Raw genomic sequence first — 14,524 nt, 5'->3', positions numbered from 1 at the left:
GATAATGTTTACCTGTTGGGATGTTTAGATTATGTGCATTGGTATAACTTTTTTTTTTTTTTGTATTGGTATAACTATTGATATGGTTAGATTTGAGTCTGTCATCTTCCTAATTGTTTTCTAATTATCCTATCTGTTCTTTGTTCCCTTTTCTCCTGACTTTCCATCTTTTTTTAGAACTAATGGTGTATTTTACTTCATGTTTCCCTCTCTGCTGGCTATATATAAACTATAACTCTTTGTGTTACTATTTCAGAGATTGCTCTGGGGTTTGTAGTATGCATCTTTAGTTTATCACAGTCTTCTTTCAATTACTTGTCCATTAAGCTTTTTGAGGTTCTCTCACAGCTACCTGATGGCTCTGCTTTTTTTGCCTTCAATCTTTTTCTGTTTCCTTTTGGTTTTAATTGCTCTGCCTTCAAATTCACAAGTTGTGTGTGTTTCCTGCAGTGTCTGATTTGCTTTTAATCCCATGAATTTTTCATCTCAGATACTGTCGTTTTCCTATCTAGAAGTTTGATTTGGGCCTTCTTTTCTTAAATTTTTAAAAAGATTTTATTTATTTATTTTTTGACAGAGCAAGAGAGAGAGAGCACATAAGTAGGGGGAGTAGCAGGTAGAGGAAGAAGCAGGCTTCCTGCTGAGCAGGACCTTGACATGGGACTCAATTCCAGGACCCTGGCATCATGACCTGAGCCAAAGGCAGACACTTAACCGACTGAGCTTCCCAGGCATCCTGATTTGGACCTTTAAAAAATATTTTTGGGATGCTGGGTGGCTCAGGTCGTTAAGCATCAGACTCAATTTCTGCTCACATTGTGATCTCAGGGTAGTGAGATCCAGACACATAAAGATTGAGTGAAGTGTAGGGCTGTATGCTCAATGGGATATTGAGTATGCTTGAGATTCTGTCCCCCCCCCCCCCGCCCCTGCTCCCCAGCTCAGCTCTCTCTCTCTCAAATAAATAAATCTTTTCTTTTTTTAAAGATTTTATTTATTTATTTATTCGAGAGAGAGAGAGAGAGAGAGAGGCAGAGACATAGGCAGAGAGAGAGAGAGAGGCAGAGACATAGGCAGAGAGAGAAGCAGGCTCCACGCAGGAAGGAAGCCTGTTGCGGGACTCAATCCCGGGACTTGAGGATCACACCCTGAGCCAAAAGCAGATGTTCAACCACTGAGCCACCTGGGCGTCCCTCAAATAAGTAAATCTTTTTTTTTTTTTTTTTAAATAAGTAAATCTTTAAAAAATAAATGTCTCTCTATATTATCTTCCTTGTCTCTATTTAACCTTTTTTTTTTTTTTTTTAAGATTTTTATTTGAGAGATGGGGGTAAAGGGAGAGCACAGAGGGAGCGAGAGAGGGAGAAGCAGGAGCCTAACACTGGGCTCTATCCCAGCATCCCAGGATCATGACCTGAGCTCAACTAACTGAGCAACTCAGGCACCCCCCTATTTAACTTTTGAACATTTGGAATACATTTATAATAACTGCTTTAATGTCCATCTTTGCTAATGCTGTCAGTTCTGGGTTGGTTTTGATTGACTGATTGGTCTCATTATGGGTCATGTATTCCTGCCTCTTTGAATGCCTAGTAATCTATGATTGAATGCCAGATATTGTAAATTTTATCTTGCCCAATTCTAGATGTTTTTATGGTCCCCCAAATCTTCTTTTTAATATTTTTTCTTTAGGATTTTATTTTTAAGTAACTTCTACACCTAGTGTGGGGCTTGAACTTAAAACCTTAAGATCAAGAGTTGCACGCTCTACTGACTGAGCCAGACAGGCACCGTTCCCCAAAATATTCTTATTTTCTGGAGTAAGGTTGTGATTTGGAAACAATTTGGTTCTTTCTGCTCTTAATATTTATGATTTGCTAGTAGAATCTGGAGTGGTGCTCAGCCTAAGAATAGTTATTCTCCACTACTGAGGCAAAGTTTCCTGAGAGCTCTAGCCAATGGCCTATGAATTATGAAATTTTCCAGCGTGGCTAGTGGATATAGGTACTGTTTCTGGCCCTGTGTGAATGCCAGGCATTGTGCCCTTCAGTCCTTTCAAATGATCCTTTCTGGCTTTGGGTAGTTTCCACACACCTATGCCCTGGTCATTCTTCTGTTGAATACTCTGGGGAACCCAGTGCAGATAATTGGTTTGTTTCTTGGTGCAGCTCTCTTCTCTATGCTATTCTGTCCTGTAAACTCTACTGTCTTGGTCTCCTCAGAACCCACCAGGGAATCTGCCAGGCTCCACCTCATTTCTCCCTCCCTGTGTTGCAACCTGGAAACTCTTTTAAGGTAGTAAGCTTGGTGAATCATAGGGCTCACCTCTTTATTTCCCATCTCTCGGGGTTTGTTGTCTTTCATTACCATCACCCAGTATCTGATAACTTGTTTTGTGTAATTTGTCTTGTTATGGTTCAGGCAGGATAAACCTGATCTCTTTGACTATCTGGAGAAGAAGCAGTTTTCACTCAGCATTTAAAAAATTTTTTAAATTATTTGAAGGGGGGGGGCGGTGGAGAAGGCTAGAAAGAATCCCAAGCTGACTCCGTGCTGAGCATAGAGCCTGACACAGGGCCCATCTCATGACCCTGAGATCATGATCTGAGCAGAAATCAAGAGTCAGAGGCTTAACTGACTGAGCCACCCAGGCGCCCCTTCACTCAGCATTTTTCAAAACATTTCTCCATTTACTTTCACCATGTAGTCTGTTGCTATCTTGATTCCCCAGGCTGTATGTGTGTTTTTTCTGCTCTGAAAGCCTTAAGGATTTTTTTTAAGAATTTTTTTTTTTATGTTCTCATTTTTCTGAGACTTCTAAGTGATGGGTCTTTGCATAGGTATTTTTCAGTTAGTGCCCTAAGTACTTTGTGGGTCCTCTCTCCTCTCTGGTACTTTTAAACAGATAGAATATTTTACCAAGTTTTAAAAGTGGAGCACACTTTAAAAAGTCCTGAGCTCATCCTTGGTTTTATGTGATGATCAGCCTCCTTTTTGTTTGCTTCCCCCTCTGCCAGCAGTTAAGATTCAGCTTTCTCTGCTCTTCTAATGTAGTTACCATTTATCCTTTTTATGCCTTCTAAAATTCTGTTAACACCTCTGCTCTGCTCTGACTCTCCTCTTGGGCCATTATGTTACTGTTACTTTAGTGGGATTAGGGAGAGAGTGGAGATGAGTACAGAAGTGCTATGGGCTGTGTTTATGCAGATGTCCCCTGTGCACATGCACACAAAACCGTGGAAAAGAACCTGAGGGACCAACAGGCACAGAGAGCAGGGCCCAGCAGAGTCAACACAGAGACCAGCAGGTGACAGAAGGGCTGTTTGTGGGGATGCTCACAAAGGGGTGCAGTGAGTCTTGGACCGTCCTGTTGAAGAGGGTGATGCTAGCTGAGGGCTGGCCCCTGAGGGGTTGGTAGGGGCCCTGGAGAGCTGTCTTTGGCAATCCCACCACACTCACTCTGCCCCAGTACTTAGGCTCCTCTGCCTTCACACTGGGCTTGAGCAGGAACCTGTTGTTTCAGGAGCCAGTGACCTTTGAGGATGTGGCCGTGTACTTCACTCAGAATGAATGGGTTATCCTGGACCCTTCACAGAGGGCCCTGTACCGGGAGGTGATGTTGGAGAATTATGCCAATGTGGCTTCTCTGGGTAAGACGTCTCTTCTCTTTGCTGTTGTCTGCCTCTGCCCTGTGTGTGTCCTGGCTTCTTTCTTCCTTAGACACTGTGGCCTCTCTGACAACCCTCATGGGTATTCGCTTCAAAGGCTGAGCTCCTCATAGGCTAGTGGGTGGGGAGAGTTTTGGTTCCCCAGGCTTTGAAATCCACTGTCCCTCTGGCCCTGGGAGGGACTCTGCCCCATACATAGAGGGAAAGCAAGAGCTCTTGGGAGCTCAGCAGAGCCCTTTTGCCTCTGTCTTCCATGTTCTCTGAACAAGATCTGGGACTCCCTCATGTAAGTGGGGTATATTCCAGGACTCTACCCCCATTTGTGGGGATTTTCTGTCCTCTGAAATAGCACAAGCTGACTTCTCTTCTTTCCCTCCTTTCTCAGTGAAGAAAGGTCAAGACAGCCATGAAGGGACCTTGCTTCCTGATTCACTTTACCTTTTTTGTTCCTCTTTCTCCTGGGCAGCTTTTCTATTCACCAGACCTGTTTTGGTCTCCCAGCTAGAGCGAGGGGAACTGCCGTGGGGCCTGGAACCCTGGGAACCCGTGGGCAGGGAAGCCCTTAGAGGCATCTGTCCAGGTGAGCATAAGAACCTATCAGGTTTTTTTTTTTTTTTTTTTTGCTTAGCCTACTTTCCTGTTTTCACATTTCAGTGTGCGTGAAAAGTTTCTTCTCTTGTAAGGCTGTTTTCTTTCCTCTGGAATCATTACATGTGGTTCTTGTGTTGACAATGGTAGCCCCCCTCAAATGAAGAAGGGCCAATCTCTTCTGGACAGGGATGGCTCCAAGATTTCTCTGCATGTTCATCTTTGTCTCTTCACCTCACCTGCTAAGGGATACCATCTGACTGAGCAGCTCTTGAACCATGACAGCCCTTTGGAGCCCTGTGTTGTGGAAAGTTTACTTTTCTACCAGTTTGTTTTTGCTGAGATGAGGACATCAACCACCTTAGAAGGAAAATAGGCTCCTGGGGTCTATTTGGCCATCCACATATTCACAAGAGCACATTATTTCTAGGGAGGTTTTTTTTTTTTTTTTTTTTAAGTAAACTGTGCCCATTATGGGGCTTGGACTCACAATCCTGAGGTCAAGAGTTGCATGCTCTCCCAGCTGAGCCACCCAGCTATATGGGAAATTGAATTATTAGTTCCCAAACACTGACTTAAATAAAAATAAAAAATAAAATATAATTTAAAAAATTATTTAAAAAATAAAATCCATTTTTGTAATGGAAATTTTCACACATAGGCAGACACCAGCACAACACACCTCATGATTCCCTTGCCTCTATAGCCATCTGTCATCTTTTTCCTGCAGACACTTAAAAAAACTTGTATTTTAACAGCTGAACTTTTGAAACAAAACTTGTTATAAAAGAAAGGTGACTCACTTTCTCATTTTAAAAGGTATGGATAGGAGGTTTTTAAATAGCAACATAGTGTATTTTTTTGCCTTTTTTACTCTGTTTCACCTCTACTCTGCCTATCAAATTTCTTTTTGTTTTATGTTATTTTTTTAATTTATTATTTATGATAGACATAGAGAGAGAGAGGCAGAGACACAGGAGGAGGGAGAAGCAGGCTCCATGCCAGGAGCCCGACGTGGGACTTGATCCCGGGACTCCAGGATCGCACTCTGGGCCAAAGGCAGGCGCTAAACCACTGAGCCACCCAGGGATCCCCTGCCTATCAAATTTCATATGCTCTTCAGACTCTTCACAGAGAATGTCCATTAATAATGCACAACTCCCTCCCCCACCCCCCCCCCCCAGCCTTCTGTTAAAATTGTGCCTTTTTTTGGATATGATCCCAGGACTTCAGGTTGTCTGGGTAAAAAGTATTTAAACAGTGTTGCCCTGACCCAGTGCCGAGGATTGTATTAGCCTGCAAAAGACTTTATTTAACAGGAAAATAGTCTTTGGTTTTCTCTATTTCACATTCCTGCTGTCATATTAAACTGTATACACAGTCTGTACAGCATTTTAGGAAAAGCACAGGAAAAGTTGTTAATCAGGTCCGCTCTGAGGCTTATGTCCCTTCTTGGAAGGGTTCTTCACATGTGCAGTGAGTGCTCTTTTGTTTTAGAAGCAAGTCTCCATGTCTTCCCCCTTTCCTTCCATCTGCCATGGTGTTAGCCTGCCATAGTCCCCTTAACCACAGCAAAGGAGTCTGCTGCTTTACTAGAGCCAACTTGATGACAGAGATGATTTTTTTTTTTAAGATTTTATTTATTTATTCGAGAGAGAGACAGAAACATAGAAGGAGAAGCAGACTCCCTGCGAGGAACCCAATGTGGGATTTGATCCCTAAACCCCAGGATCATGACCTGAGCCAAAGGCACACACGCAACCACTGAGGTACCTGGGTGCCCCCATTCCTTTTTTTTTTTTTTTTTTTTAATTTTATTTATTTGAGAGAGGGAGAGAGCATGAGTGGAAAGGAGGGGCAGAGGGAGAGGGAGAAGCAAGAGTCCCTGCTGAGCAGGCAGCCTGGCTTGGAGCTCAATCCCAGGACCCTGGGATCATGCTCTTGGCCAAAGGCAGATGCTTAATGACTGAACCACACATTGCCCCAACAGAGACCATTTTCTTTTCAAAGATTGACATGGATAATGTTGTAAAAAATAGGCAGCTCTTAGGAAATTTCAGCTGTGGGACCAAGTTTAGTTTGAGCTGTTTGACCTGCCCCTTTTTCAGTCTGGTGGATTTCCTCTAGGGGTCTCTATTCATCACTTTTCCATGCCTTCTTATCTCACCCGATTGCTTGGGAGAAAGCTGTTGGTCTTCCCATCCTAGTAGGTAGTAGGTGACCGTCTTTGCTGTTTTCCAGTCTTACACTCTTTCTGAGAATGCCTCTTGGCATTGCTTGCCTCCCACCCATAGAGTCTTCATTTAACTTGTGGGGCTGTGCTGTGTGGTTGTCTTTGGTAGCCATTTTGTGTGCGCGTATTGGAAAATAGCCACATAGGGCAGACTAGAACCATTTGATCCTGTTTCTTCTTCACAAGTATTTTCTTTTTGCACTATCAGAGGCTGACACTTGTGGTTTTTGTTTTGTTTTGTGATATCAGGGGGTGAGACCAGAGCTGAGAAGGAAGAATCAACTCCAAAGGGACACATTTCTAAAGAAACAGAGTCCCACAGACTGACATTAAGAGGGCTGCCAGGGAATGTTGCCCCGCACCTGGACTTTGGGAGCAGCCTACAGCAGCAGCATGGTCACTGGATAGCTAAGAAGACCAAGTCAAAGAGGAGAGATTTCACAGATGAGCCAACCAGCCATCGTGAGGCCTGCACTGTTGAGACTGAGGAGCAGTGTGAGAAATCTGGGGAAAATGTTAGTGTCAGCACACAACTCAGTACAAATCAGCCAGCTCTTAGTGGTCAGATATCATATGAATGTAGAAAATGTGGCAGATATTTTAGTCGAATGGCAGATTTTCAGGGCTGTCACACTGGTGAAAGGTCTTTCAAATGCAAAGAATGTGGAAAAGCCTTCAGATACAACTCATTGCTTATTCGGCATCAGGTAATTCATACTGGAAAGAAACCATTTAAATGTAAAGAATGTGGGAAAGGTTTAAGTTCAGACACGGCCTTGATTCAGCACCAGAGAATCCACACTGGAGAGAAGCCCTATGAATGTAAGGAGTGCGGCAAGGCCTTCATTAGCAGTTCTGTCTTCCTCCAGCACCAGAGGTTCCACACTGGGGAGAAACTCTATGAATGTAACGAATGTTGGAAAACTTTCAGTTGTAGCTCAAGCTTTATTGTTCATCAGCGAGTGCACACTGGGGAGAAACACTATGAATGTAAAGAGTGCGGAAAACGATTAAGCTCCCCCACGGCCTTGACTCAGCATCAGCGCATTCACACCGGGGAAAAACCTTTTGAATGTAAGGAGTGTGGGAAGGCCTTCAGTCAGAAAATCACCCTGGTCCAGCATGAACGAGTTCACACTGGTGAGAAGCCGTATGAGTGTGAGGTGTGTGGGAAAACCTTCAGCTGGTGTGGGCGATTCACTCTGCATCGGAAACTACACACACAGAAGATACCTGTGCAAGAGTAAGGTTGTCTGCGGCTGGGGGTGCTGTTCCTCCTTGTTTCTCCCCACTCGTGTTCTTCACCAGTGCACTCTTCATAGTTAGACAAGAAGAAACAAACCTCCAGACTCACAAGTGTATGAAGAAATGTAACTGGCTGATCCTCTGGAATTTGTGGTGTCCCTGAGTGCCCTGCAGAATGGATGAGGAATGTGTCAGAGGACCTATGTGAGAGAACACCGCTGTGAATTATCAAATAATTCCAGGCTTAAAGAGGAGATCTTTAAAAGGTTCAAGAGAAAACAAAAGATCGGGAATAAAATTGCACTGGATTTCATAACAGCAGTTTTGAAGGTAAAAAGGACAATGGTGTGTTCCTTCAAAATTCGAAGGGAAAATAATTCCTACTCAGAATTCAGTACCCTCAAGTGTGAGTTTAGTATAAACCCTTAGATTTTGAACCTTTATTTCCCATGTATCCTTTCTCAGGTGTGCAACACTAAAGAGGGGGTCAACCAGAAAAGAAAAAGATACATGGACATCCTATCACAATTAATATATTAGGAGTCTCCTAAACTCAGAAACAGAAGGCCCTTGTCCATATAAAGCCATCTGTATTTTGGAGGACATTCCTAGTAGGCTGCAAATTTTCAGAGACCTACCTCAGTGCAGTGCCCACACACACTACTTTGTAGTTACTTGTCACTGCTCAGTTGTAGGCTGTGCCTTTGCAAAAGTTGCGGTGTATGCACCCTTTGAGTCAAATGCAAGGCCACTTATCAGTTCATCCATCTCATTTCTGTTCCATGTGACCTCACAGCAGGAAGAATTTCCTTGCAACTTCATCTACTTCTTTCTCATCATGGAAGAAGTGTTCATTATTTTCTGTTACCAGTGGAAATGAAGGGAGATGTAAATGTGCTCTGTTTTAGCATCCCTCTTCTGCAAGCTGCTTGACTTTGCCCATTGCAGGAAGCAGAGCCAGGCAGACTTTGGTATGAGCCCAGGCATGTTACCTTGGTTAAGTTACAGATACTACTCATTTCCTTGTTTGTAAAATCTGGATGACAGTCTACCTCATAGGTTTGTGTTGAGTATTAACTGCATTAATACATGTAAGAATGCTTGGAACAATGACTAGACCCTAATAAAAGTGTTATTTATTATTAATAACACCATTGCTAAGTTTTGACTTATGTATACACCAGTGAAACCAGTCAAGGTAATAAACAGAGCCATAACCTCCCACATATCCCTTATGCCCCTTGGCAATCCCTCTCAAGCTTTCCTCAGCAACTGCTGATCTGTTGTCACTTCGAATGAGTAGTGCTTTTCTAGGATTTTATAGAAATATTCCATTGTATGTACTCTTCTTTTTGGTGTCTTTCACCCTCCATAAATTATTTTGAGGTTCACCTATGTTGCATATTCATTGTATCATTGGTTCCTCTTCTTCTTCTTCTTCTTCTTCTTCTTCTTCTTTTTTTTTTTTGCCAAGCAGTATTGGAAATATGTTTTTTATGGAACTATGGAAATAACCAGAATATGTTTTATTCATCTCTTGATGGCCATTTGAATTGTTTCCAGTTTTTGGTTATTACAAATAAAGCTGCTATGAACATTTGTGTTTAAGTCTTTGTAATGACGTATGCTTTTCTTTCTCTTGGGTAAATAAGAGGAGTGGAATGCCTGGGTTATAAGGTAGGTATGTATTTACTTTTTAAAAAAAGATTTATTTATGTAAAGGAGAGGGACTCCTGCGTGGCTCAGTGGTTGGGCGTCTGCCTTTGCTCAGGGCGTGATCCTGGGATCCAGGATCGAGTCCCACATTGGGCTCCCTGCATGGAGCCTGCTTCTCCCTCTGCCTGTGTCTCTGCCTCTCTCTGTGTGTGTCTCTCGTGAATAAAGAAATAAAATCTTTAAAAAAAATAAAAGGGAGAGAGGGACGCCTGGGTGGCTCAGCAGTTGAACGTCTGCCTTTGGCCCAACGCACAATCCTGGAGTCCCGGGATCGAGTCCCATATCAGGCTCCCTGGATGGAGCCTGCTTCTCTCTCTGCCTGTGCCTCTGCCTCTCTCTCTGTGTCTCTCATGAATAAAGAAATAAAATCTTTAAAAAGAGAGGGAGAGAGAGTGTGTGCCCACACAGGAGCGAGGCAGGGGGCGAGTGGGGCAGAGGGAGAAGCAGAGCATGGAGCCCCATGCCCAGACAGCTGGGGCTCTATCCCAGGAAGCTCTATCCCTGTGATCATGACCTGAGCCAGACACTTAACCCAACTGAGCTACACAGTTGATATATTTATGTTTTTAAGAATCTTCAAAATGGTTCTACAAAGAAGTTGGACCATTTTATATCCCCACTAGCATTGTATGAGAGTTAGACTTCCAAGACATTTTTGGCTATGCTCAGTAGTGCCAATCCTTTAAATTTTAGCTCTTCTAATAAATGTAATGCTGTCTCATTGTGATTTTAATTTGCATTTCCTGAATGACTTGATGTTGAGCATATTTTCATGTGCTTATTTGCCTTCCATATATCTTAGGTTAAGTGTCTATATCTTTTGTCTGTATTTTTATTCTTTGGGATATCTTTTTGAGGTGGGGGGGTTCTTTATATATTGTGGATACAAGTCCTTTTTCAGATGTGTGATTTATTTTTTTAAATATTTTATTTATTTATTCATGAGAAACACAGGAAGAGACATAGGCAATGGGAAAAGCCGGCTCCCTGCCGGGAGCCTGATGTGGGACTTGATCCTAGGACTCCAGGATCACGACCTGAGCCAAAGGCAGACGCTCAACTGCTGACTGCTGAGCCACCCAGGTGTCTCTGGATGTATGGTTTCTAAACATTCTCTCCCAGCATGTGGCTTGTCTTTTCATTCTCTTGATCTTTTTTTTTTTTTTTTAAGATTTATTTGAGAGTGCTTGAGCATGAACAGGGATGGGGGTGGGTCGGGTGGGGTGGGAGGGATAGGGATCAGAAGGAGGGAGAGGGATAAGCATACTCTCCACTGAACAAAGAGTCCAATGCGGGGCTCAATCCCAGGACCTTGAGATCATGACCCAAGCCAAAGGCAGATGCTTAACCAACTGAGCCATCGAGGCATTCCTCATTCTTTTAGTGTTTGAAGAGCAGAAGACTTTAATATTAATGAGGTCCAGTATATCAGGTTGTTCATTTATGGATTATGCTTTTAGTGTGTCATATTTAGGAAATCTTTGTCTTACCCAAGTTTACAAAGATTTTCCCTCCTATTTCCTAGAAGTTTTATAATTTTAGATGTTACGTTCTATCTATTTTGTGTTAAGTTTTGTATAGGGTATAAGGTATGGATCTACCGTTTCTTCCTGCTTTTTTAGGTGGGTATCCTATTTTTGAAAATGACTCCTCCACTGAATTGCCTTTGTACCACTGTTGCAGATCAGTTGCCGGTATAGGTTTGGGTCTACTTCTGGATTCTATTTGTTCATTGGTCTGTGTCCATCTTGATGCCGTTGCCTTAATCTGTAGTTTTTCTAAGTGTTGAGGTCACAAAGCATTAGTTTTTCTATTTTGTGTTTTGTCAGAGTTTTACCCTTTGCATTTCGAGGCCCTTTGCATTTCATATGAATTTTGTTTTATTTTTAAAAGATTTTATTTATTTATTCATGAGAAATACAGAGAGAGAGAGAGAGAGGAGAGAGAGAGAGAGAGGCAGAGGGAGAAGCAGGTTCCATGCAGGGAGCCTGACATTGGATTCAATCCCTGGTCTCCAGGATCACACCCTAGGCTGAAGGCAGCGCTAAACCACTGGGCCACTGGGGCTGCCCCTCATATGAATTTTAGAATCAGTTTGCAAACTTCTACAAAACATATCCTGATTGAGATTGTATGGACTCTTTAGATCAATTTTGGGGAGAATTCACATCTTTCTTTACAGTCCTTTGGGGCAGACCCTGCATGGAGTCTGTTACTACCTCTGCCTGTGTCTCTATCTCTCTCACTGTGTCTCTCATGAATAAATAAAATCGTTAAAAAAAACAAAACTATACAGTCTTTTGACTCAAAATCATGGTAAATCCATTTATTTGGATTTTTATTTCAGCATTGTTTTATCATTTTTACTGTATAAATCTTTCATACCTTTTCTCAGATTTGTCTATATCATTTTTTGATTCTGTTATAATAGTAAATTTCTAAGTGTTTATTGATGGTATAGAGAAGTGTAATTGATTTTTGTATTTTGACCTTGTATCCTGCAGTCTTGCACAATTCATTTAGTCTAAATTTTTTAGGGCTTTCTAACATTGAGAAGCATGTTTATAAATAACCATTTTACTTCCAATTCTGGATTTTTTTTTCTTGCCTGTTGCACTGGCTAGTGGCCGGGTGTTTCTAGGGAGAGCACTGGCCAGGTGAGGGATATCCAGCTCTAGACTTTTAATTTTGCTGATACATGCAGACTTCCTGACAGCTGTTTCCCATCCCCTGGTTCACTTGCCTGTAGGTCAGCACTGCCTGTATTCTGTCCCTCTGGTGAGGCTGCTCTGGGAAAGAATGGAACTCTTGTTGCATGCTCCCATTTTTGCCCCCTGACTGCCCATGATTCTAATTCTCATTTTCACAACTTGGGGATTTTTGAGTCTACCAAAACTTCCTCACTTGTTCTCCCTGTACTATAATACAAGATAGAGGAGTTCCATGTCCAGTGTTATCCCCCTTCAAGTTAAACCTGTTTGTGATAACTGGCTAATATTTTTAAAGAAGTTGTGATGTTTATGTGTATATGTATGTGCACACGTGTGTGGTCATCTCTCTAGATTGGTGGTAGATGTTCATTTTGATAGGTTTAGAGAAGGGGCAGTATGAAAATATAAGTCCTTATCATGTTATTGTTCCTGGAAATCTAATTCATTTATTTAAAACAATTGTACATCAGCTTTACAATAAAAATACTGGAAATTTATAAAATACACAGTTTCTGTGATAGGCAAAATCTCAGTGTTAGGCGGTCTCCGTATGGTCCTCAGTGATTCTGATCCTTGCATTCATGCCCTTGTGTATCTTATCTAACACTGTATTATGACTGGCCTGTGTTGGTAGTATATTGAGGTGATTGATGGTGCATAACTTCCAAAGCTAGATTATAACACTGTAGTTGGCCTTGGCCTTTTTTTTAATTTTTATTTTTAAAAAAGATTTTGATTTTTTAAGTTAACTCTACACCCAATATGACCCTGAGATCAACAAGAGTCATATGTTCCACCAACTGAGCCAGCCAGGTGCCCTTGGCCTTGGCCTTTTGGATTTAGTTTGAATCCTGTAGTCATGTTGTGAGGACTCAGCTGTGTGCAGAAACCTGTGTGGGGAGGGACCGCAGCTTCACACCAATAACCAGTACCAACTTGCCCGTCATGGAAGTGAGTTATCTAGGTGCTCTAGGCTTAGTCAAGCTTTCAGATGATTGCAGCCCCAGGTTACACCTGAATGGAATTTCATGAGAGATCCCAAACTGCTGTCTTACAGCCAAACCACTTGTGAATTCCTGGTTTATAGAAACTTTAAGAAATAGTAAGTGTATATTGTTTCAAACCACACAGTTTTGGGGTGATTATGCAGCAGGAGATACCTACTGTACTCTCCGTGGGAGGACTTTAAGCTATAGTTTGTCAGTAACGGTTTTAATTCCCGTGGAAATGTAACAGCACTCTAGCAGGTCTTAAGAGTTAATTCGCTTCAACTTAACACTCCTTATTTGCTGACATAAGGCCTTTGGTCTGTAACAGAACTGATTTACTTTCTTTGAGATTTGTAGGCCCTTGGCCTTGAGAAGTGAAGAAACAGAAACTTCCCAGGCCCCAAAGTCCAGCAAGTGTGTTTGAAGCCACCTCAGATTTTTGATTAGTCCAACATTTTAAACAAAATATTTTTTTCTTAGGTCACATAAATGATTTTACTAACCTCCCTTTGTCTATCTGTAGACCTTGCCCTCCTTTGCAGAAAGAAGAGCACTCAGGCACCTCAGGAAACAGGAACCAAAGCCCCCAAGCACAACCCCTGAGCAATGAAAATGTAGCTGGCATCTAGTCTGCACGTGATTAAAGAAATGCTGCAGGCCACTGCACTCCCTTTGCCCATTAGCTACCCTAGACGTCTTAAAACCCTCCTGGGCCAGGCAGAAATATCCGAGTGGGCTTTTGGACAAAAGTCCAACTTCTCCCTAGGTTGCCAGCCTCCCGAATAAAGCTCAGATTCCTTTACAAACAACTCTCTTGAGTGATGATCTTTCAGGTAACAGGCAGCCAAAGGGGTTTTTGGTAACAAAAGGAGTACAACTCCTGTGATAGAACCCACGTCCAGATATCAAGGATCGCGCTTTCAGCAGTGGGAGGCCAATTCTCCTCCATAGCACCGAAGCGCCTGGTGAGTAGGAGGCGTCTATCTGAAAATGTGTTCAATAGAAATAATCAAAGTAAAGTCTGTTCACGTTGGCAACCACGCTGGCTAACCGTGGTCATTGGAACCAGACTACCCAGGGATTTTCAAAAGCTTGGTCGCTCTGTGAAGGGCACTGGTTGGCTGACTTTCAGGGGTATTTGTCACTGATTGGCTCATGTTCAGAAGCTTGGGCTGCCATCGATCTGCTACCTTTCCCAAGCGAATGGCCACCGAAGCGAGGCTGTCACTGATTGGCTGGCTTGTAGAACGTGTACTGACCCAAAGTTATGCAAATTAGCGGCAATTACTTGACTCTAAAGAACGTAATTTTAATCTGTTCTCAGTTTTCTTAAACTTCATTCAGCCAAATTGCAGGAGAGACTGTTAACGGATT

The 14,524-nt window shown here is 42.4% G+C and overlaps 1 protein-coding gene across 1 annotated transcript in view; it reads left to right on the top strand.

The window, feature by feature from the left end:
- The window catches only part of LOC140614390 (uncharacterized), a 37,375-nt gene extending 28,250 nt beyond the window's left edge, over positions 1–9,125 (top strand). Inside the window, exons 10-12 of the mRNA XM_072793640.1 lie at positions 3,524–3,650; positions 4,135–4,248; positions 6,739–9,125. Coding sequence (XP_072649741.1) covers positions 3,524–3,650; positions 4,135–4,248; positions 6,739–7,736 — 1,239 coding nt within the window. The 3' untranslated portion in view covers positions 7,737–9,125. The remainder of the gene's footprint in view (positions 1–3,523; positions 3,651–4,134; positions 4,249–6,738) is intronic.
- Positions 9,126–14,524: the final 5,399 nt, after the last annotated feature.

The sequence above is a fragment of the Canis lupus genome, chromosome 22 (genome assembly GCF_048164855.1).
Source record: "Canis lupus baileyi chromosome 22, mCanLup2.hap1, whole genome shotgun sequence".
In the NCBI taxonomy this organism is placed as follows: Eukaryota; Metazoa; Chordata; class Mammalia; order Carnivora; family Canidae; genus Canis; species Canis lupus.
Note: the sequence above shows the minus strand (reverse complement) of the source record. Positions and strands in the feature narration are given on the sequence as shown.